This window comes from Myotis daubentonii, chromosome 13 (assembly GCF_963259705.1).
Source record: "Myotis daubentonii chromosome 13, mMyoDau2.1, whole genome shotgun sequence".
Taxonomy (NCBI): Eukaryota; Metazoa; Chordata; class Mammalia; order Chiroptera; family Vespertilionidae; genus Myotis; species Myotis daubentonii.
Window position 1 is genome coordinate 43754793 of NC_081852.1, and position 24218 is coordinate 43779010.

At 47.1% G+C, this 24218-nt stretch overlaps 1 protein-coding gene and 1 long non-coding RNA gene across 3 annotated transcripts in view; both read right to left on the reverse strand.

Annotated features, from left to right (window-relative positions):
• LOC132214212 (uncharacterized) overlaps positions 1–24218 on the reverse strand; it is a 377066-nt gene that overhangs the window by 268681 nt on the left and 84167 nt on the right. The window lies entirely within an intron of this gene.
• Positions 1–24218, reverse strand: part of CRTAC1 (cartilage acidic protein 1) — a 130919-nt gene that overhangs the window by 102107 nt on the left and 4594 nt on the right. Inside the window, exons 2-3 of one of the 2 annotated variants that reach the window (XM_059660994.1) lie at positions 14165–14289; positions 12296–12495 (exon numbers count right to left, since the gene is read on the reverse strand). In XM_059660994.1, the coding sequence (XP_059516977.1) occupies positions 12296–12495; positions 14165–14176 (212 nt within the window). In that variant the 5' untranslated portion in view covers positions 14177–14289. The remainder of the gene's footprint in view (positions 1–12295; positions 12496–14164; positions 14290–24218) is intronic. The other variant, XM_059660995.1, reaches the window with a different exon arrangement.

The window sequence follows — 24218 nt, forward strand, 5'->3', positions numbered from 1 at the left end:
CCATGCACAGATGAATTCTCAGACGCCTTGTAATAACTCTGCGATCTCTAGTTTGGCACCCGCTACTTTAAAATATATGGGAGAATCCATATAACCATCCCTCTTACTGCTACCTGGTTGGTTTATTATAATATAGAAAAGGCTTATAAATGCTACTACAGAGTTCTTTTTTTTTTTTTTTTTGCCCACCCTCTGCCTTCAGGCTACTAATTTCTTCAGAAATGTGGTCTTTTTATCCCTCTTTTAATATGTTTAATTATTTAAGAAGGCATGAACTATGGTACTTACATTTTATAGATCACCTCTTGATTATTCAGGGGCTGATTAATTCATAGGTTGCCCCAGTCATGTCCTTCTTTTTTCTATCTCATTTGTTTTATTATTCCATTTCTTATTAGCGTCTTTTGGCAAGAATGGACAGTGGGAATGAGAAATGATCCTGGTTACAAATTCTGAATTCTGAAAAAAGATTTGGTTAGAGGAAGTTGAATTCTTTCCCAAAGTATGAATTTCTTTAATTCATCAGGCATATTGATTCTCTCTGAGCACTGTGAAGGCAGGATTTGCTGTTGTTCACTACTGACCTCCAGGGCTCAGCAAGGTGCCTGGCAAGTGGTAGCTTAATAAAAAATTGTGGAATGAATGAATAAGAGCTGACTAACATAATAGGGGTAAATAAACTTCCTCTGAGGTGGGACATTGATTTATAGGAAACCAAGTAAAATACAAGACAACTTATTTTAGAATTGCATGTCCGCAGACAATACAATATAAAAATGTTTAAGTGACTGTGCTAAAAATTAACAACAGATGATATATAGTTCTAATTAAAAAACAAAAAATGTTCCACAGTGCCATATTATTTCATTGATGGAAAAGGGGACAGAGAGAGAGACACTGGGTTTTCTAAGATGAGGGTTGGTCCAGGTAAATTGTTACTGTTATGTTAGGCATTACATAAATATAACCACCTTCAACACACTAACAAATGAGCATTTAGTATATGCCACGTGCTGTGATAAACAATTTACATGCCTTATCTCATTTGTATTCACCACAACCTAGGAAGTACTATTCTTTAATCAACATAAGAAAGTAACTAGTGTCCCTGAAAATTTCTTTAACGCTCTAGATTAAAAGAAAATGTTAGATGCTTTTTAAAAATTATTGATTTTTAAAGAGAGAGAAACATCGATGTGAGAGAGAAACATCAATCTGTTGCCTCCCATACACACCCAGACTGGTATTGAACCCACAACCTAGGTATGTGTCCTGACCAGGAATCAAACCTGCAACGTTTTGGTGCACAGACAACGCACCAACCAACTGAGCAACCTGGCCAGGGCTAGCTCTCTAAATTTTTGAACCATGCATAAACTTGTCTTTTTTTTTACTTCCAAATTTTTTAATTAAATATTTATTTTCCCATAAAATGTTAGATATGTTTGAAAGACTTAGATTTTAAATAATTTTTAAAAATTTGATTTTAGAGAGGAAGGGGAAGAGAGACAGAGAGATAAACATCGATCAGTTGCCTCCTACCCAACACACCCTGACCAACTGGGGATTGAACCCGCAACCTGGGTATGTGCCCTGACCGGGAATCAAAACCATGACCTTTCCATGTATGGGATGGTGTTCCAAACAAGAGAGTACACCAGGCAGCGCTGACGTAGATTTTAGAAATGTCCTTGGAAATTGGAGATATCTGTTATGTCACTAGTTCTTGCCTTTTGACATTAACAAACTATCTGGAAAGGAAACGTTTATAATGATACTTGCCATACTTTTCAAAGTCTTCCTAATTTGTGGAAGCAAAATGGTTTGCATGTTGGTATTCAAGGTGGGAAGGACAGGGTTCAGCCTCTGTGCCTAGTCCCCTAGTCCATAGATCTATCTGGTGCTGTCCAGGAATCAGGTGCTGAAATCTTTAACCAAGGCCCTCCCAGGCCAGCCAGATGGAGTAGTGGCCCATGGGGAATTGGGGGAGTGCAGCCACTCTATAGGCTGGGGCGGCTGCAGCTTCCCAGACTCGGGAAGCAACTTGCAAAGATGCTGGAGTGACTACAATTATGGTCTATTTTATTTGAAGGAGGTTGGAGGAAATGGCTAGATTTCTCCCCCCGCCTCTTCTTCCATACTTTACTTTTAGCTTGGAGGGAAGGATATGAACAGTAGATGACTGATGGAAAAGTATAATTTTTAAAAGGCTGGGTAGTGGGGCATCGTGGAGCATTTCACTGGCTCTATGAGGTGTTAAAGAGGAACCAGGACGAACCAGGACTGGAGGCTCAATGATGGCAGTTCCTTGGGACTACTCAGTCAGCAAGCAATGACTGTGGTTTCATGAAAGGGAAATGAACACAGAGATAAGAGAAGATCAGACCTGTAACCTCATAGAGAAATTCCATACAAGGCGAAAAAAGCCTATTGCCACAATCTCCGATGAAATGCAGTGTTTATAAGAAACTGGAATATTCACTGGGTAATGAACCTGATAAGTGTGCTGACCGTGAAGTGAGCATCTCCTCTATAGCTCCTATGACATTCTGCTCTGTTATTTCCACATGTGCCTTATCGCCCTCCTGACTAAGATGGCTTGAAGGAAGGGAATGTATTCTTGTATCTGCCAAAGCACTGAGCACGTAGCTATGCACATGCGGGTAGGAATGTAGGATTTATTTACTGAATTGATTGGTGCTGCCCTCAAACCTAAGGCTCTTGAAACAATCCCTTCTGAGTATAGCTAATGCTTAATTTTTTAAATAACCTAAGATCCTCCATCCATCCATAAGACTCTGGCCTATTTAATTTCATTCATTCACTGAATGCTGACTATGTGCACAGGTTAGGAGAAAGTGCCTACCTTTAGGAGTCTGCAAGCTAATGTGAGAGGGGAAATTTCTGAAATAATTCTCGGTCAATGTGTGTATGTAGGAAGTTTACTGTTTAATTAAATAACATTATGATATTTCTTTGGTTTTGAGGTCCCCCTTCCCCAATAGTATCTAGCTAGCAAAACTCCTCCAGAAACACAGGTTAACACTAATTACAGATCATCAACTGCTCTTACATATTCTTAAGAATCTGTGACTAGATTCTGTGACTAGACAGCCACAGAATCTCCTCTGGGGCTAGGTATAGTTATGCTCTGGTCTGCAACACACACCAGATAGGGTGGTTGCTCTGGCCTACAAAGGGGCTGCCTTTGCCTAAATTTACAAGTCATTACTTTGGACATTAGATGAGGAAAGTAGCTCTAGAAAAAAGAGGGGGTGGGAGGATTTTTTAGAGCATGCCAAGTGCTCCCAGCACTAAAGAAGAGCTGCAGGAGACCTGTAGGTCTGGGGACGTCAGGAACAGGAGCCATGGCTTTGATGCCTCCAGGGTCTTCTCCTCTACTTATTTATGGATGCCATTTCCATTCTCTCAGGTTCCTTGTGGGTAAAAGACATGGATAGACCCGGGGTGGTTTTGTGATATATCCTTACAAATAACGATTTCAGAACAAAGATAGAGGCAAAAAGTGGGATTTAGAAAACAAGAATCTTCTCTTAACACCCCCATCCTAAAAAAGCCCCTCAACCAATCAATTTCATAAAAAAGCAAGCATGCACTACCACAGTAGGATATTTCAAAACAAGTCTCTTCGTTATTTATAGGAAGAAAAATATTAACAGAGATTATGGCCTGAACAACACAATTAACAAACTTAGCAGGCATATTATACAGAATAACAGTTACCTCTCACCATCTCTGGTGCCCTCAGCAGGTCTCTGGGCCTCAATTTCCCCAACTGCAAAATGGGAACAACACTATCTACAATGTTTTCATCAAATCTAAGGTGTCATCGTTGATAAGACTCACCATTATTTTTCATACCTCTGAGGAAAAAAACACAATTAAATGCAAGCTGCCAAGTGTAGGTCACATCTCAATTTTAGTGATGTTAAAATGTGAAAAAACGTATAATTTAGATTTAACTAAATACTACATACCGTATGGGCTGCTGTGATAGTTTAAAATGAGATGATGTAAATAAAACACAAGACATATGTTCTTTTGCCCTCTGTCCCTTTATAACTTTAGTCTGCAAACAGGTACACGAGGGAATGCATGGTAAAAATCTGAAGTGGGGAATGTTTGTTTTAGCTTCTTCATATCATTGCATGTTTTCCTAGACACCTGCACCACCAAAGTAACTTCTTCCTCAGAGGGAAAACTGTCATAACTACAGCATTCTTGAAAGAAAGTGACTCACCAGGTCAGGAGGAGACAGGGAAGAAGGGGTATGTGAGGGGAAATGGAAGAAAGGGAGGCTGGGTCAGATTGCCACCCAAAGCAGAAGTGATCTGCCCGGCTGGTGTGGTTCAGTGGTTGAGTGTCGACCTGTGAACCAGGAGGTCATGGTTCGATTCCTCATTAGGGCACATGCAAGGGCTGCAGGCTCGATCCCCAGTTGGGAGCGTGCAGGAGGCAGCCCATCAATGATTCCCTCTCATCATTGATGTTTCTCTCTCTCTCTCCCTCTCCCTTCATCTCTGAAATCAATAATATTGAAGTGATCCTGGGAATGGAAATGGCATGTGCTCCAAAGAGAACTATGAGGTGTGCTTGCGGTGGGGCAGGGGGGGGAGGAGGGGGGAAGGAGGCCTGCGGGCTATAAGACTACAGGGTGGGGAAGGTCGGCCTATTCTCCAGCCTACTGTGTGCCTGTGCCTTCGTTGGGAGCCTGAAGAGGGAGGGACTCAGGGGACAAGGAAGGTCTTCCAGCCAGCCCACGACTTTAAAAAAGCGAGGAGAAGAGAGACTTACAGGAAAGTTACTGGAGACAGGGCATACATCCACTTTCTGAATGGATGACAAAATCAGACTACCAAAAGCAGCTTTGCGTTTTCAGCAGAGGTAATTTTAGTCTTAATTGTATTACTATTTTGGAATGGCTTTTTATAAATACTCTTCACTACTTTGTGAAAATCCGTTTTTTAAAAATGTTATTTAAAAAATAATAATTTAAAACAAACACAAAATCCAAATAAGCCTACAGGACTCCCTGACCTGGAGAGAGGCCACCCGTCCTTCCGAGGCCGTCCTCATGGCCCTCATCCGATGTGGCTGTGTTTTCCCACCAGGGGCAGCGAGAGCTTTAAAAGCTCCGAATCACTCTCCCACCTCCAACCATCCACCGCATCGGGTGTCACACAGTGAGCGGCAGGGTGCATTGATACCGGCGGTCAGCAAGGAATAAAGGGTGATTTTAGGGATTCTTCCCCAGACTTCACATGTTCCTAAGACAGGGGATTGCCATTGGTTAAAAATAATACTTTAGTTGGTGGTTTATTAATCTTAAATATATTCTTTTAAATAATATGCTGTGGGTGGTTTATTTATGTTACCGCTGCGAAGTTATTAAAATAATATTATTAAATTCTCTGAGGTAATGGCCATCACCTCTCTGAAAAATGACACCAAGTGCCCAACCTTTCCCGACTATATGAGTTTCTTATTGCTGCTGTAACAAATGAGCCTGGGCTTAGAGGCATAAAAGGATACAGATGGATTATTTTACAGTTCTGCATATTAGAAGGCCAACCGCGGCTTCACTGTGCTGAGATCCAGGTTGTGTTCTAGAGGCTCTAGGCCGTAGGAGTAAATCTGTTTCTTTACCTTCCTTAGGTTTTAGAGGTCACCCACATCCCCTGGCTCGTGGCCCCTTCCTCCACCTCTACAGCCAGGAATGGTGGGTTGAGTGTTCCTCACATTGCATCACTAGGACCCCCTTTCCGCTTTAAGGATCCTGTGATTACATTGGTCCCACTGGGCTAATCCAGGATCATCTCCCCATCTCCATCTCAAGGTCCTTAACTTAACTCTGTCTGCAAAGTCTCTCTTGCCAGGCAAGGTAACATACTCATTGGTTCTGGGATCAGAACATGGCATCTTTGGAAGACCAATATTCTGACCACCACACCTTGCTGTGAGCATGCGTGTGTGGCTAGGGTAATCACATAGAGGCCTCAGGCCTTTGAGCTGTCTGTGACTTAGGGTGGGGGTGGAATTTTTGTCCATTGCTTATGGTTGCCCAGGGCTGGAGAAAGGGTGGAAAACCAGCCATGCAATGTTTAGTAACCTTTTTAGAAGTTTTAAGAATGGGTTAAAAAGCCCTGGCTCCTGCTCCAGCTCATGTCTTAACAGTATTCAAAATCAGGGGCAGTCCCTGCCTAACCAAGCAGAACTGGCACCCGCCCCCAACTTTCATTCTTCCATGATACCGACAACAATGAATTCCAGGGTTAAAGAAATATATTTTTGAAATATATTTTTGTAGAGGAGGCTTTAGAGGAAGTTCTTCTAGCAGTTTAAATTAGAAAGTATTGAAGCTCCTCAATCCAGTTAACAGAAGCAGCTCCTTTTGCAGATATAGAATGGGGTCCTTGTCCCTACCTGCTTCTTGAACTATTGGATCTAAATTGATGCAGTTCAGACCCGGGGTCATATGTGGCTGTACACACAGTAGGTGCTTAAGCAGCAGTTGAATTCAATAATCCCAAAGCTCACCTTTTATTTCTAGGTTATGAATAAATAGAAAAAGATTAAGACTGGAAAAAAATTTGACCATATGTACTAAGATTTGAAACATACATGTCATTCCCGGCCTTTCCACTTATTGGTATTGATCCCAGAGAAATAGTTGCAGATGTGTGTAAGGGTGGACATACAGCCATGTTTGTAATAGTCACAGATTAGAGACAGTTTAAATGTTACTTGAGGAGGGGTAAAACAAATGTGGTACATTCACACAGAGCAACTTAGAAAAATAAGCCACAGCTATATGTTTGAATCATGAACATATTATACAGTGAGAAAAGCAAGTTTGGAACAATATGCATCAGTTTGATTCCTCCAAAAATTATTATATATTTTATAAATATATATGTTACATAGAAATTTCTAGAAGTATAAACACCAAACTGAAAACAGTTGTTACTCTGGAAGAGGACAGGGATAAGCTTAGAGTAGGGGTCGGGATTAGTAAAGATAGATTTTTACTTTTATCTATACCGTGTGCATTTTTTTTGCAATAAAATGTATTTAAGTGCTATCAAATATAAAATATATTTTAAATTAAAAAAGAAAGATAAATTAAATGAAATAATATAACATCGTAAGCTGTAGAAACTGGTGATCAAATCTATTAAAATGTTATATTTCACAAAGCAGCAGTTAGAACTGGAAGTTCAAAATGATTTCTCCCATTTCGTTAGAAGTGTGTGTATATATGTGTATATGTACATCTATACTACATATATCTAAATATATTTATATGGAAGTTACATCTATCTACTACATACATACTATATATGTTATATCTACATATGTTTCATCTACCTATATATACTTATTATAAAATGTGCAAATGCTGCTTTGGTTAAATCACAGGCAAATATCTTATTCTTTATCATTGTTTTTATTATGTATCATGGAAAAATATCTCCTATGTAATTATGATTAATCTGGTAATTGAGTACAATTTTCCTTTTAAATAATTCAATTAACTTCAGCAAATTAAAAAAGTTTTCTGACATAGTTGCAAAATTAAGAAAAAAATGAAACCCAGCTTTCCGATACGTAGCATCCCTTTAAATGAAATCCTTCCAAGTGTGAAGAATGTATTAAGATTATATCAAATGAATGCTCTTTGGGGAAAAAAAAAAAAGATGTAAATTGTGATTTAAAGTTTACAACCACTACAATCTTTCCATTTGAGCAAAACTCCTGTTGGAAACTGACAGGGTAGGGAGGTTCGGGGGTTACCTCAGACAGACCTCTGGGGATATCCCAGGAAACAAAAGCTGCTCTAAAGGTATTGTGCAAGGTTTACACCAACAGAAATTCCTTTCCAGATGACATGAGACTGAAGATTGGGTGTTTAGTTCCACCGAGAAAAGGGGAACCAGCCCTGAAGATCCTCAACGGTCTGTGCATGTGCACATTTCTCTGGGGGTGACCAAACCCTCCCCTGACTCTGCAGGGTGGAGACTGTAAACAGATTGCAATCACGCAGGTCAATGGATAAGCTCTCCACATGCGGTGACACTCGCCCAGCTGAGGTGCGGGGAGCAGAGCTGACCCATTCCCTCCCCGCCTCCCCACAGAACAAAGGGCGGTCATTTTCTGCTCCTCCCAGAGCCAGATGTATGCACACACCGTCCATCACAATTAACTTAAGAATCAGAAACACAATACAACTCACCCACAGCATGCTCAGAATCAATGCCATCAATACCCAGAACGAGGCTACCGAAAAAGCAAAACAAAACAAACCTATTCAAAGAGTAAATACTCCAAGCAACAGGGCTTGAATCAGACACACTACAAGGTCAACAAATCCAAGACAAGTTCAAGTGTGGGCACCTTGTAAGCGGAAGAGCTGGACATTATCCCAGGAGGAAAACGTAAATGCCTTTTGGGGCCAGCGAATGGGAAGGTCTGTAAGATAATAGAGAGTGAGCCTCTATTGAGCGGGACTGCAGGTGCCCCAGGTAAAAGCATTCACATTCAATTTTTTAAAATTTCAATCCCTGCTACGTGATTCTTAAACAGAGAGTCTATAATCAAACAGAGAGGAAACAGAGTTAAATATGGGTGTAGAGTAGATGAAATAGAATAAAAATCAGTCAGAAATGTTGCCAAGGAGTGCATAGGGAATGAGAGGCAGGGCAGTGATCCTCACTGCCATTATTGAAAGGATGGTAGCTTCTGGTTTATATCTTCAAAGGCAACAGCAAAACTAAAGTTAAAAGAAATGGCTTACGAAGCTCTACTATGAGGGATCAGATTAGTCGAATAGAGTCTTGACATAAGTAATTGAGCTGGATGACAGAGAGATTGCACACATTCTTATGGAAGGCTCTAACTACCTGCAGGGAGCCTCCAAAAACTATAGGTGTGGCCTAACTGGAAGGCAAGGCAGGGGTGAACCGAATGACCTCCCAAGGTCCTGATTTAAATACGTCTGTATAGTCAACCCGTGGTTATCCGGCCCAAAGAGGAAGACAGTGACAAATCATCCTGAGCTGGAGATAATAAAAAGTTATATTTGCCGTTGGAGTGTATTTTGGTACTTAAATTAGAACGTGACTTTCCGATGCCCTGAGAACTCACAATGCTTCATAATAGTCACAAAGAAGGCCTGACCTGGAGCTGGGAGGCTGCCCAATTTTGCCATCTTGTCCTCCATGTAACTCTTCTTCTTTGCTGGGGTGAGCAGTATCATCTTTCAGAAGAACACCCTGCAACCCAGGCTTTCTCAGACAGGGGCTGCCCGCATCACCCTGGCCCTGGGAGAAGAGACAGGGTCTTTCCCTAATCTCAGGATGACCCAGGATCAAAACCCAAGATGGTCTGCTTCTGGTTGCCAGAGGATGGGTCCAAAGGGCTACCCGACCCACAGTAAGCGGCAAGCTGGACACAGACATCTACTCTAGGCTGGTTACAAATGATGGCCTAACTTCTCTACCTTAGAGGACACAAAAGCCAATTTCTGGAGAGAAAGAGCAAAAGACTTCGTTGAAAAGGAAGGTGAAACGAATGCCTGGCGTTTGGAAAGAAAGAAGCTGCACACATGGGAGGTGCTGTGGTGGTCGGTGCTCATCTAAGGATGGTGGGATGGAGACCTGCACGCAAAGCCCCCTGTCCACGGAGAAAGGAGAGCATGCTCACAGTAGTAACTTGTGGGCCCAGGAGGAGGGGGCAGATGGTTACCCACTGTTCTCTGTCCTCTGTCAGGCCCCAGGCTCTACAAGGGGAGGCTGGTGTTACCTAGCAGGAAGCAGGGCCAACCAGAACATCTCGAATGCATTGAAGTCCTTTAACCAGAGACTCTGGCAGAGTGGTTCATGGCTGCAGGAGGCAGGACTGGGTCAGGAGCACTTCTCTCTGATTCAGAGAGTGACTGGACAGTCACAGGAACACAGACGAGCTGCTTGGCCTCAACCCTCCTCAGGTCACCTCAGCCCATGGGGTCATTATAACCTTTTCCATTTTTCCTTTTTCCACCACACTCTGCTCTTTAGTTTTTCCTTCTGAAAGCCCAGACCTGTGCTGATTTAAAGGTGGCTGAATAATTAAAATGAAATAAAATTCACAATGCAGTTCCTCAGTCACAGCAGCCACATTTCAGGTGCTCAACCATCACAGGTGTCCAGTGGGTACCATATTGGACAGTACCAACACAGAACAACTACATCATCACACAAAGTTCTACTGGACGGTTTGCTAATCCAGACTTTTAGGTCTAGAATGCAGTCCCTTCCACTCTTCACAGGGTGGAAAAGGGAACAGAAAGAAGAAATACACTTTATAAAGTATCTTTTTTATACAGCATCACTACTGATCTTCACCACTGTCCTGTGTGTAGGCGGGGGATTTCAACATGTTCCAAAGGGCCCATCTGTGGGCTATCAGGCGATAAGGTAGGGAAGGTCAGCCTATCCTCCAGCCATACCCTGTGGGAACTACATAGCTAAGTACTTTGCACAAGACTCACAGCTACTGGATGATATGGTTAGAATTAAAACCAGGCCTTCCATTTCTAAGGTCAATGCTTTCTACTGGTACATGCAACTGCTACAATGATGTTACCTGACAGTTACTTTGGTCAGTGCTGCCATAAAAGCTCAGGCCTCCCACAAGAAGGCTGACAGCTCCCTGTAGTGTTTTTTAATTGACTGAACTAGTGGCCCGGTGCATAAAATTCATGCACATTAAAAGGGAATTAGAGGAAATATTTTAATATTGCTATTTGTCCTTTCTGTATAATAGAAGTGTCCGGCCAGCCCCACCCCCATTGGGCGACACCAAGACCCGGCCGCCCTCCCTGCCTCAAGCCCTGCTGGGCAGGGGACGCAGCTTCAGGTCCCCCGGCCCTGGTGCCGGAGCAGGAGGCATGTGGCCTCAGGTCCCGGCCCCAGCCCAGCACCATGCAGCCTCAGGTCCCTGCTGATGGGTCGATATGGCATCACAGCATGACGACCATTTGCATATTAGCCTTTTATTATTAAGATGATTTTTGAAGTGATAAGTAAACTTTGTACAATGTATTTTAGCAGCTGTTGGGTTGGGGAGCCTTGGGGTTCAAATCCTGACTCGTCTACTTACCATTTACTTGACAGAAGGCATGCCACTCACCATCTTTGAACCCAAATCTCCTCTTCTCTAAATAGGGATGATAGTAACTTACTTTATAGTGCTGTCAGGAAGATTAAATAAGGCAATGCATGTGAAAGGCTCAGCACAGAGCCTGGTACGTATTAGTGCTCAGTACATAATAATTATTAATGTAATTGGCAGAATTTATAATGCACTGTCCCATGCAATGAATGGCCTACTATGGAGGCTTCCGGGCGAGAAGGCATTACAGTCCCCAGATGATCTGAATCTCAGCAAATAAGGGAGTGATCAAAACCATGCCACCAGAAAGTTGTAGATCTAGGGCAGCCGTGGGCAAACTACGGCCCGTGGGCCGAATCCGGCCCATTTGAAATGAATAAAACTAAAAAAAAAGAAGACCGTACCCTTTTATGTAATGATGTTTACTTTGAATTTATATTAGTTCACACAAACACTCCATCCATGCTTTCGTTCCAGCCCTCCGGTCCAGTTTAAGAACCCATTGTGGCCCTCGAGTCAAAAAGTTTGCCCACCCCTGATCTAGGGCATGAACTCAAGTTATTTGGACTCCAAATCCTATGCTCTTCTGGCTACACAATGTTGCTTCTCAGGAGAGAAGGGAGCAGTGGGACCAGGGCATGTTTTAGAGGAAGTTTAGCTATCCCTCCTAATTCCATCTTCCTCCCTTCTTTGAAATGGACAATTAATGTTTCCTTAGTGTTATGTGAAATGCTGTGCAAAGGCAGACTGAGCATCCCCATCTCTTAATTGTCACCATGAAGCCCCTCCGACAGAGATTCTAGAATTCCACCGATAAGGAAGTAACTACACCTGCATAACTAAGGATATGAAGAGAGTACCTTGAAGCAAAGCATTCAAATTTTCTCTCTGGAAAGCGCGTGGAATGAACACCTTTCTTGGATCTACCCTCCCCCTCCGCCCCCCGCCCCCTTCTATAACAAAAGGCAAAGAAGTAGCATATCAGCATCCACTGAGTCCAGCTAGGACTTATGGGTGAGAATGTGTGTTGTTGCAAGCCGTTGGATTTTGGAGTTGTCACTCAGCCTCATCACAGTAAAAGCTGACTGATGTATCTTTCAGACTCAAGGTGGGAGGCACTTACCCTGCCACGACGATCTCAAAGTCCCCGTCATCGTCCACATCAGTAACTGCCACTCCGTAGTTGAGCTGGGTGGGGTTGCTGTCATAGTCAGGGGGCAGAACCGAATTGGTGACTGCCGTGAACATTGGTTCAGCTCGCTGGGACCCCTCAGTGGGGGCTAGAAACCACAGCAGCAGCAGGAACGGAAACATCCTGAACATCTGAAACCAAAAGTGACACATGTTACTGAAACAGTCAAAGCAGCCCAGGAAAATCTAACCCCTGGTAGACCCAGAAGTGCCTTTCTCCCCTGTTCACGGAGGGCCTGGCGATGCCTAGACTGCCACTTCTCCACAAGACTGCTCTGACCTCCCTCTTTAAAAGTGCATCCTGCCCCCATCACGCCTGGTCACCCTTACCCTGCCGCGCCTTTTCTTTTCCTATAGCACCTATCACTATATGACACATTTATTCGTCATGTCTATTATTTGTTGTCTGTCTCCCTCTGCTAGCATGTAAGTGCCACTAGGGCAAGGATCTTCGTCTGTTTTGTTCACTCATGTACCCTAAGCCAAGGGCAGCATCTGATACATAATAGGCCCTTAATAGGTATTTGTTGAGTTGGTGAATGAAGGGAGGGAATGTAGAGTATAAATACACTGGCACCTCCCATACTCTGGAAGGAAGATTGGAAGAATGAAGAAAATAACAGCTTCTAAGTGGTCCGGGGGGGGGGGGGGGGTGAGACTCCCACGAGTGTCCAGGTCTAGAACAACAGCGAGGCGTGAAGGATTATCTTCTGTGGCCCATACCCCAGAGATAGTCTGGAGGGAACCTGACTTAGCAGGTTTCCCTGGCCACGGACCCGCCCTAGACAGCTGGCCATGGCCTCCAGACCAGCAAGGAGGCAGTTAGGGAATGCATCCCAGCAGGACCTGGCGGGCAGCACATCATTCACTTGGGGAAATTAAAGCGTTGCGTGCGTGCTTTATTATAAATTAATTATGTATAATCCATTGTATAATTCATTATTATATCGCTAACATAACTCAGGGTGTTGCCGAGTAGCCTGGGGCCATGGGAGCCTGTGGCACACGCCCAGGAGACAGATGAGAATGGCCAAGGAGTTGGAAGGACTCCACCCCCTCCTCGCTGGCAAGGGAGACACTCAGAACGCTACAGATGGCACCACCCTGAGACTCTGCCCGCAGGCTTCGAATCAGAATCACAGAGTGTTGTTGAGAAGGCTCTGCTGGCACGAGGCCCGCACAGGCCGAGCAGGTCCACTCCCGCAGGCAAGGCGGTGCCTCCCTGCCTTCCGAAGGCAGCAAACCCCTTCCTGATGGAACTTTTCCTGCTGCCTTGTCAGTGCGCCTGGCAGCCGAGAGCAAGGCTGAGTGTGGCTGATGTCTTAATGAAGAGAAGATCTGAAGACTGACTCCCCATTATGGAGACGGACGCGCCTGCCAGCAAATAAGCTTGCTCCGGTTCGGGACTCAGAGATCAACATGAAGGGTCCACGCACTTCAGAGCTAACATGACTCAGAAACCTCCTTACCACCTCGTGGGAGAGGCTGGAGAGAGACAGGGGCAGGGTTCCAGCAGCAGGGCAGAAGCTAACCTCAGCGAGCCTTCGTGGGAAGGAGGCTCCTGGAGTGTCCTCATACGGCACATGTTGCTGTTGCATGATCAGAGTGAGGTCAGTCCAAATTACAGAAACGTCTGAACAAGACAGCATCTTCTACCGGGCTGGCTAATTACCAAAGGCAAACGCGTCGCTGGGAGAGTTTGCAACTCGGCAGGAAGTTTGGTTGGATAAAGGAAACTCATAATTGGATTAATGAGCAGCTGGAGGGGTCGGAAATGAGAAGCTAAAGAGTCTTTACGAACCCGTGCAGACATGCTGCAATGTAGTGAGGATCTGAAGGTCACTCGGCTTTTCAAGGTATGACCTCTATTGTAGGGATGGCAAAAGGGTTTCAACTCGAGATCCAAATCCAATTGATTGGCAGTGGCTTGAAAGAGAACTGTGATCAGCTTACAGCGTTGCAATGGGCATGAAAGACAAGAGTGGCCTCAGGTAGGCCTTCCGGAAGCTAGTTCGTTCCTTCCGGGCACCGTACCTGCAGTTTGGGTCACTGCCCCCCGGGAGGCAGGCCCCAATAAGGTGACACCAGTAACTGTTAGAAATTTTTTATTGAAGGACACGAGGGGCGAGAACCATGATCTAGCCTCTTGATATTTACCTTTTCTGTGAAAAGTAGAGCTCTTAATTAAAGGAGCCGTCTGAAAGAAGTAACTACTCCTATCCATTTCTAGAAAAACAACCCAAAGCAAGATAAAAAAAAGAAATCCTACACCCATGGGCTGACCCCTGTTTTGCTTGGTGACCTTGAGAGCAAGCCACAGTCTCATCGGGTCCCAGCTTTCTTCTCCAAAATGAAAGTTTGGGACTAGATCTCTGAAGTTCCTTTTCAGCTCTACAATTCTGTAATGGATTAAAGGATCGAAAAAGAAAAGCCAGCCCCCATCGGTTTTTCTCCCCAGTTGCTTCTGTAAACTTCAGACCAACCTGTGGGTTTTCCCTTTCTGAGCATATTAGACGTATTTTGAATTCAATGGCTTTTCAGTAGTTCCCTCCTGGGGGCCAAGGCCAGAGAGGAACCAACCGCCATTGCTGTGGAACCTGAAGTCACCTGTCCTGGGCAGAGCATGCATGGCCTCCCCCGAGGGGGTGGGCGAAGGTCGGTAGGGCGGGCATACACTTTGCATTTCTACCCTCTGCCCTGACAGAGGCACCCGATGCACCCACCGGGGCTGCTCAGCGCTGGCTCGTTAGAGGGTAAGCCGTGGGCTGGCGCTGATGGTGGATCAGGAAACAGTGATGGTGAGGAAATTTACGGAAAGGTCTGTAAATATCTACCCTCTGCTTTCAGGGCTCAGATGAAGGAACTCATTGAAACGCAACTCAATGTCCTGGCTGCTCAGAACGGTCCCCACACCCGCATCAGGGAGTCTGTTCAAATGCTGAATCTTGGGCCTTACCCCAGACCTACTAAATCAGAATATGCGTTTTAATAAGATTTCAGGTGATTCAAATGCAACGCGTCATACAGTTATTTAAAAATTGTTCTTTGCTGAAAGCAATGCTTCTCAAAGTGTAACATGCTTACAAATCACCAGAGGATCTTGGTAAAATGCAAATGTTTTATTTTTACATTTATGAAAGCTGGGGACAGTGAAACCAGGAAGGGCTTAGGATAGCGACGGGAGAGGGCCTCGGTGCTGCTCTGCTTCGGTTCCCTAGAAGCGTTATGGGAAAGAAAGAGTGCAGACGGGACTGCTCTGGCTCACTGGGAAGTCAGGGAAAAGGGGGTCTTGGAGACAGGTTCAGGGGTCAGCCTGGGACGAGCTGCCACTGCCCATTGCTCCCCTGGTTGCAAGTCTCATGGGGACCCTTAGAGTTTAGGAGACACATACTCTTGGGAGGAAGAGCACCCGTAAAATGCAGATTCTGACTTGGTAGGTCTGGGGTGGGGCCCGAGATTCTGCATTCTAGCAAGCTGCCCAGCGATGCCCAGGCTGCTGGTCTGTAGGCCTCACTCGCAGCAGCAAGGCTAGACCAACGGTCTATACCCGAGCTGCCCAACAGAATCACCTGGGGAGTATTTAGAAATATGCTGCTGCCCAGGTCCTTCAGACTTAATTGGGGGGAGGGGGGAGTGTGTGTGGGGGAGGGGGTGAGTGCTGCCCATTTTTAGAAACTTCCTAGATGATGTTGATGGGCAGCCTGGGGCTGAGAGCCACTGCCCCAGACGCATGGTCCCCAGATGGGAGTGTACGTTGCAATCTGATTTGAAGTGAAAAATGTTTCTGCTACTAAAATTCATCACCAGCTTGTTGAAGTATATGAAGAAAATCTATTTAGCTAGAGAGAATCCAAGGAGGAGGCGGAATGGGGAGTTTGGGGAAGAAAGCAGAGCAGGAGGGTGCTGCCTGAGGCAGTACGGGGCAGTGGGCACCCCAAGTGACCTCTCATTTTACACGGCTGGCTCAGGGAACCTCCTCTCACATCCCTGTGAACATCTGAGTCTTTCGGAAGAAAGGTTAAAAATAGAATTAAAAAGTAGGTTGGACTGAACTTTGTTTTCCTGAATGCATGTGTGTCAAGCACCTGCGTCAGAGTGTGGTGAGTGGTGCTCGCAGGCACCGGCGTAGTAAGGAGTGTAAGTACGGGGCGGACATCCAGGGCAGAGTGGCCTGCAGGGGGCGAGGCCACACATCCAGAGCGTGGGCAGAGGGGTGCAGGGCCAGCGTGCCAGCGCCCCAGTAAGGAAAGTGGTCTGCTCCTGCAGGGGAGATGGGGGAGGGGACAAAGAGGGGCCTCAACAAAGGCGAGAGATGGTAGGACTTGTGTTTCAGGCAGTGAGAAGAACTGCTTTGTAGTAATAATTTCTTAAAAATGCTCTCTAAGCAAACTTCTCGAACACGCCTCAGTGGGATGGAGAGAGAAAAAATAAAACCCAAAGCCTGGAGTCAGGGACCTGAGTTTGGATCTTAACTCCACCAGAAACTCTCTGGTGACCCTGAGTATGTTCCTTAATCGTTTCGATCTCCAGTGTTCTTATCTGTAACATGGGAACCCTCTGATGTACCACGGTGCCTAGGGTTAAGTGAGCTAGTGAAGGCCTCGGGGGGGGGGGGGGCAGGCAAGACGGCGCTCACTGTGTGCCTCCTCTCCTTCCACAGATTGTGCTAAGGTTAGAGAGCCTTTAGACACTGGCCGTGGGTCACATGCAGCCAAACTCAGTTTTCTGTGGCCTCGGGACTTTCCTGAATTGGGTCTGAAAACTGGTAACCAAGCAACCTAGGTCTCTGATGTGGGGCCAGGCAGCTGTGGGGAGAGGCTTCCAGGGCAATTTCCAGGGCAAGCAGTTATTTAGCAATTATCGAAAGAGCCAAGGACACCACCTTGAGCTCTCACAAAGGCAACAGCCCTGAATGCCTCAGATACTGGGAATGAGCAGGGGGCACAGAGCCTTTCCAGACGCTGCAGGAGGGCAGGGGCTGGCGGGAGAGGGGCAGCTGCAGGGGCAGCCCACCCTGCACGTGCGGCCTCCGGATCTGCACAGAGACCCACAGAGGAAGGCCCAGAATGAAGGCATCGCAGGAGAGGAGCTACGCGAAGCTGCCCTGGCTCATTCGCTCACAGCTCACTTCCTGGGGACCCTCGATGAGCCGGGATTGTGCTCAGCAGCACGGGGTCACAGGGAGAAAGCTGGCCAACATTTGCAATACGGGTGAGGGGTGCTGTGGAGGCGGGAGCGCGGATATCTAAATTAGCTGGGAGAGGCTTCCTCCAGGCAGGGGTGTAGCCAAACCTCAAAGGATGCTCAGAAGTTAGCTGGACAGGAAAGGCAGGCGGAGGAGAGGAGAAGGAAGAGAAGACAGGTTGCAGACTCCTCAAAGGTCTGAGGAGCCAGCTGTCACCCCAGTGTGCCCTTCTAGCTCTGCCTGTTGAAAGGCCCTGATTCCTGGGAGGAGAGTGAGGGGGAAGCGTTCATTTCCCACTCCTCGGGTCTCCATCCAGAGGGACTTTCATTAGACCAGAGCAGTGGTTCTCAACCGAGGGCGACTTTGCTCCCCCTCCCTCCCGACCCCAAACATCTGTCAATATCTGGAGACACTTTTGGTTGCCACAGCCAGGGAAAGGGGGGAGCCACTGGATCTAGTGGGTGGAGGCCAGGGAGGCTGCCAAACATCCTACAAGGCACTGGACAGCCCCACAACGAAGGATTATCCGGCCCCAAATGTCAAGAATGCCAAGATTGAGGGACCTGGATGAGTGCAACATTCTGGCCTCCTTCCTCCCCTTCCACTCTCCTCCCCAGGGCAGGAGCAGGGACTCATCAGACTGGCCAGTGTGGAAGAAGTGGGCATGGAGGGCCCTTTCGGCACCTGCCTCCCTGCAGACCACTCTCTGCCATGTGCTGAGCTTGGCCAGGCAGGGTCAGCCCCGCCCCCACCCACCAGGAGCATTGCAGCTGGAGGTGCAGGCCCAGCCGCAGGCCCCGTGGACCCCACTCCAGAGCCTGGCCTTCCAAACAGCTGTATCTGTAATGATGCATTTTAATCTCCATCTGCCCGAGCCCCTCCTCTCTCCTCCCTTCTCCCTCCCCCTTTCCCTCTCTCCATTGATCCTGATTCTGAAGGGAAGTGGGATGCTATTCCCTGGGCCCCTTCAAATCCCAACACTGCCACTCAGGTTGGAAATCTGGTGTCATATTTGGCACTTGCTTCTTCCTCATTCTTTGCAACCACTGGCTCACTGAGTTAATTCTACTTCACGAATCTCTCTCAAAACTGCCCCGTCTTTCTGTCCCCACTGCCAGGGATTTGCCCCTCTGTCCTTCACCCGACAACAGCAATACTTGCCAGCTTCTCCCCCTCCTCTCACCTCACTTCCACACGGCTATCAGAGCTCCCTTCCCAAATCTCAGAGCTGATTGTGTCGCTCTTTAGCCTAACTCATGGGACCCTGTACACAAGACAAACGGGAATTTGTACTGCAATTTCACGTAACAAGTCTATATGAGGAATAGTTCATGTGACAAGTACTATACTATGTGAGGGATGGGTAGTAGTAATAACACCTACCATATGTGCCAGATATCACTGTAACCCTTCATGTAGATTTTATCTTCATAGTAGCCTTGTGAGATAGGTACTACTATTGTCCTCATTTTGTATTAGAGAAAACGAAGGCACAGAGAGGTTAAGTAACTTGCTCGAAGTCACACAGCTAGTACATGGTGGAGCCAGGGTTTGTGCCTAAGCCATTTGGCTCTAGGATTGGTATTCTTGGACACTAAACAGTCTCGCTCACTACCCTAACCTTGTCTTAAACCATGTGAGATGGGAAGACAGTGGAAGAAGCAAGCACCTCTGCTTGGGGCAGCAGGGGAGGCCTAAGACAGAGGCGGTGGTGAGCTGGCCAGAGGGATAAGGTGGAGAAAGTGTTCCAGGCTGAGGGGCCAGTATGTGCACAGTGGCTGAGCATGACTGTGTGGTTCAAGGAGGCTCTGTGCAGCTGGAACATGCGATGGGGGCAGGACAACTGGTGGAAGGAGTGTGGCTTAGGAGGCTGGGAAGGACTGTGGAGGCCTCAAGAGAGACAGGAGCCAGCAGGGTTAGAGAATGACCTGGCAAGAGTGGTGTGTAGGAAAGAACATTGTAACAGAAGAGTGTGAACAAGGCCATGGGGGGCGGGACTGGAAGCAAATGCCTTGGCTCAAGCGGGAGAGACAGCTGGAGGCTGCCATTCAGTCATTCACTCACTTACTCACTCACTCATTCATTCCATATTCTTGTGTACCTACTCTATGCCAGACGCTGTTCTGGATGCTGGGAAAACAGCAAGAATAAAATTAAGTCCTTGCCCCCGCGGAGTGTACATTCTAATGTCTCAATTGCTGGCATTAGTCACTGGTGTCTCTCCATCCTGTCCCCATCCTGGTCCTCTGCATTGCCAGCCTGGAAGACAAATGCTAGACCTTCTGCACCTTCCCACCTCCCAGGGGCACCATGACCTATGCATCTTCCCAGCACCAAGGAAATACAGGCTGCCTTCTCTTCCCTTCTACCTGGAGAGAGCTCCAGGCACTGCCTGCAGCTACACTCAGACAGAGAGGAGACTTGGTCCTGCTCCAGAAAAGGCAGATGAAAACTCAAGGGACCCAGGCTAGGAGGTGCCACAGAGACCAGCAGGCTAATGAAATGGCATTTCTGAAAGCGAGAGGACAAATGCAGTCTCCTAGCCTTATGCACAAGGCATAGCAGGTCCTTAATAAGTATTATTAACTGCTCAGCCTTCCTCGTCTGTAACAGGGGAAATGAAATGAGACAGTGTTAAGTGCTGAGCACAGTGCCTGGCAAACAGAAAGCCCATACATGTAGGCAGCAGCAGCATCAACAATCAGACTATTACTACAGCAAATCAGTGTTGGTTGAATGAATGAAGGCATCTCAGGAGGTGGAGTCCAGGCCCACCAGGTGCTCCCCTTCCAGGAGTAGCTGCCAAATGCTGAATGGAATGCAAGGGCCTGTAAGACTTTGAAGAATAGGCTTGCTTCTGTTTCTAATTTGTCTAGGAACCTAGTGGAGTTCTTTGACTTTCAAAATACTGCTTTTCAAATGAGGAACCCCTCAGTTTACTGTAATATACACATTCATTCTTCAAGCATTTTGTAGGTGCCTGTGGGCCAGGCTGGAAATGATAAATAAGACATGGCTTCTGAAGCCCAAGAGCCTGCAGTCTACCCGGAGTGAGTCACAACACAAGGGAGAGAAGTTCAGAGTAGGAACAGGTACAAAGGCCAGACGGAAGCCATAGGAAGGAGGCATGAACTAGCGGGTGGGTGGGACGGGCATGTAGAAAGGGCTCCTGGAGAAGGGGAACAGAGATTCCAATGGGAGCTGCATCCCCGGTGCTGGAGACCTACAGATCCAAGGCATGGCTGTGACAGTGCGTTACTGGTGCATGCCATAAATGCAGTTGTTGCTGCTGTAATGCAGTGTTGGGATGGGGGAGTGGGTATGAAGTGGGAGAGAAGGTGGGATGCAGGAGAAGACAGAGACAGTCTTGCATGGAGGCAGCCGTTGGGGCCTGGGGAGCCTGCTTTGCCAAGGTACCAAGCCTGGAGTCATGCCAGTGGGGAGGTTTTGAAGTTGGGCCAAAACATGATCGGACTTGCATTTTAGAAAGGGCATTTTAGATCCAGGGCAGCAGTGTGCAGGACAACCAGGCTGGCCGAGTTTCTGGAAAGGGAGCGAGATCTGGACATCCTGGGGTGGGGGTGGGGCATGGCGTAGGAATGACCTCCAAAGTTCTCTTCCAGGCCTGCACGTCTACAGGTCAGATAGTTTCCGAAATCATTTAAAATGCATTGTGGACTTTGCTATTTAAAAGCATCCGCCCTGAATCGTTTTGTGAAGCAGTGATCTACTCCATCTTCTGTCTTCAGTGGAAATCCAAATGACCATCTATGTATCTGCTTAGAGCAGGGATCCTCAAACTACGGCCCGCGGGCCACATGCAAATACAAATATTGTATTTGTTCCCGTTTTGTTTTTTTACTTCAAAATAAGATATGTGCAGTGTGCATAGGAATTTGTTCATAGTTTTTTTTTTTTAAACTATAGTCCGGCCCTCCAACGGTCTGAGGGACAGTGAACTGGCCCCCTGTTTAAAAAGTTTGAGGACCCCTGGGTTAGAGCCAGGGAACCTGCACTCGGCCCCTTGCGGCAGCCTGGTGGGAAGGAACGGGGTTTGGGGTGGGGAGTGGAATGAGCATCCAGAACATGGTGAAGAGGAAGAGATGCCTGGCTTTGCTCAAGGCTAAGAGCTGGCCACCAGCTCGTGGGATAGGCCCTGCACGGGATTCTCAAACGCTGCTTGATCAGTGGGACCTTTGAAGGTGCATAGAGCCCTGATGCCAAGTGCTAGCTCCGGGGAGAAGGAGCCAGAAGGAAAACTGGCCTCACTGACCCAGTCTAGCTTGAAGACCCGCTTTAATACCAAGAACCACCTCTGCCCCAGAATGGCCACCTGCGCTCACTTATGCATTTGTTCACCCGCTGAGCACCCAGGGAGCCCCTTCATATGCTGAGCACCGTGCTAGGCACTGAAGTTACAGCTGGAACAGAGACACAGTGCTTCCCCCCACACTGCTTACACGGCAGCACCTCCCCCTCGGGGACTCTCATTTCCCCACCTGGATATACATAGCTTCTCAGACGTGAGGTGCATGACTACAGTTCAAAGCCGAGACTGCTGGTGATGAAAGGGCTTCCTGCCCAACTCCTCTGATTACAAGGACTGGCCTCCCGAGGCCAAAGGGCCTGCCCCGGACATGCAGAACATTCATGGAGAAACAGGAATGAGATCTATGGAGTGACCTCCAACCCCCAATTTGGGAAAGGAGCGGTATAACCTTGGTCCTCTAAGGTGCGTCTCAAGTGACTCCCTACATCCATTCCTGAGTGCAAGGAGGGCAAGACCAGGGATAGGCCTTCTATGAAAACACCCACAGAGGCTGTTCCCACCAATTCTACAAGCGCCCCCCCCCTTCCCATGTGGGGGCGGGGAGGATTTGGCGTCCCAGCCTGTGGTCCCTCCTGAGAGCTGTGTCTGGATTTGCACGTCATGATGTGTCTACCAAAGGAGGTCAGGGCAGGGGTGCCAACAAGACACCTCCACTTGGGACTGCTCTCCAGGTGGGTGGAGGCCGCTGGTAGGGAAGGGAGTCCCTGCAGTCCCTCCCCTGGTCAGTGGGACACCCTGAGCTCAACAGTGATCCCTGCAACCTTGTCACTGTACGTGTCGTGTGCAAACAAAGATAAGAGTAACTGGAAACAACAGCAAGGGTCATTTTATACTCTCTGCACTCACGATTCTTCTGTGGCTAATTAAAGTAATATGTCTAGATGTCCCTTGGAAGAGATCTTTAAGTATATGCCTGTTAAGTAAATAAGATTTTGCTAATTAACAAACACTCCTTGCCATCCCTCCTTGACGTTCCTTGTGGAACTCCCCGCTGCCGAGAGTGTTGAGCAGGAAAGGGTGGAAGAGGAGCCGCCACCTCCCCTTCCCAGAGGAGTGGGGACAAATCTAGTGGCTAGTCATTTGTGGAGCTATCAGTTTCTCCTCCGGATGTTGATCAGATTTCCTGGGCTGGAACCATCTTACAAGGCTAGGGTCCTGGAACTTTTCCAAGAAGCAAATGCTGTACTTCTTACCAAGTCAACATGATTTCTTTCAAGGAAAATTTTATCTTTTAAGCGCCTAGGGTTTTTGAAGGGCAAATCTTTGGACTTTTCTCTGAAGACAGTGATTATGATATACTTATCGTTTGCTAAGAGCACCCGCCCCCCCCCCCCCCGCCGCCCCCCGCCGGAACACACACTCACAGAGAGGCATGGGGGTGCAGGAATGATGTACCCAATAGTCTGCAATGAGTCAGTGGCATAGCCAGAACTTTGAAAACTCCCCAATTCTTAATAATAGCCTTATTAATAGTCTCTGTATCAGTTTCTAAGTGTTTTCACAGCTCCCATTTAATCTTCATAACAATTTTGGGGGAAGTCCATCTCAGGACACAGCAGATCCGAGTTCCAGACCAGCTTTGCTGCTTGCTTGCTATGTGATCCTGGCTAGTGCCTTCACCTCTCTGGATCTCAGGGTCCTCAGCTGTGAAGTGGGGCAGTCGGATGAGACCCCTCCCGCCTCTCACGTGCTCTGATTCTGTGCTGCAACACTTCCGGCCCCGGGTTTCCCAACCTTGGCACTATTGGCATTTTAGGCCAGACATTTCTTTGTCTTTGTCGGAGGGCAGTCCTGTGCACTGTAGGATATTTCGCCTCATCCCTGACCTCTACCCACTACATGCCAGTAGCCCTCCCTACCCAAGTAGTGACAACCAAAAATGTCCCCAGAAATTGCCAAATGTCTGGGATGCAAAGCAACCCCTAAAGTCACTGCCCAAGGACTTCAGTAAGGTCAAGATCTTGAGTGATTTAGTGGGAAAACATCTTCCTGCCCTTTCTCTTCCGCAACCCCTTTACATCTTTACACACACTTTCTAAACACAACCTCCCAGCCCTTTGCTGCTTCCTATTTCTTAAATGCCCTAAGTGGTCCAGGGTGCGTTTGGTGTGATAATGAGCCAAATGATTTCATATTTCCTCCTAAAGAGAGTTCATAGGTTTACGTCCCCAAAACAACCAGCCAGGCTCCCCAGAAATCCCTCGCAGAGCCCCAGCTGGCCTGGAAGCCTGTATCTGCAGCCTGCAGGAGGCTCGGTGAACACGGATTTGTCAGCACTCTTAAATCACTGGGCTCCGAGGAAGGCTTCTCCCAGCACAAAGATCCTTCCCTAGGAATCAA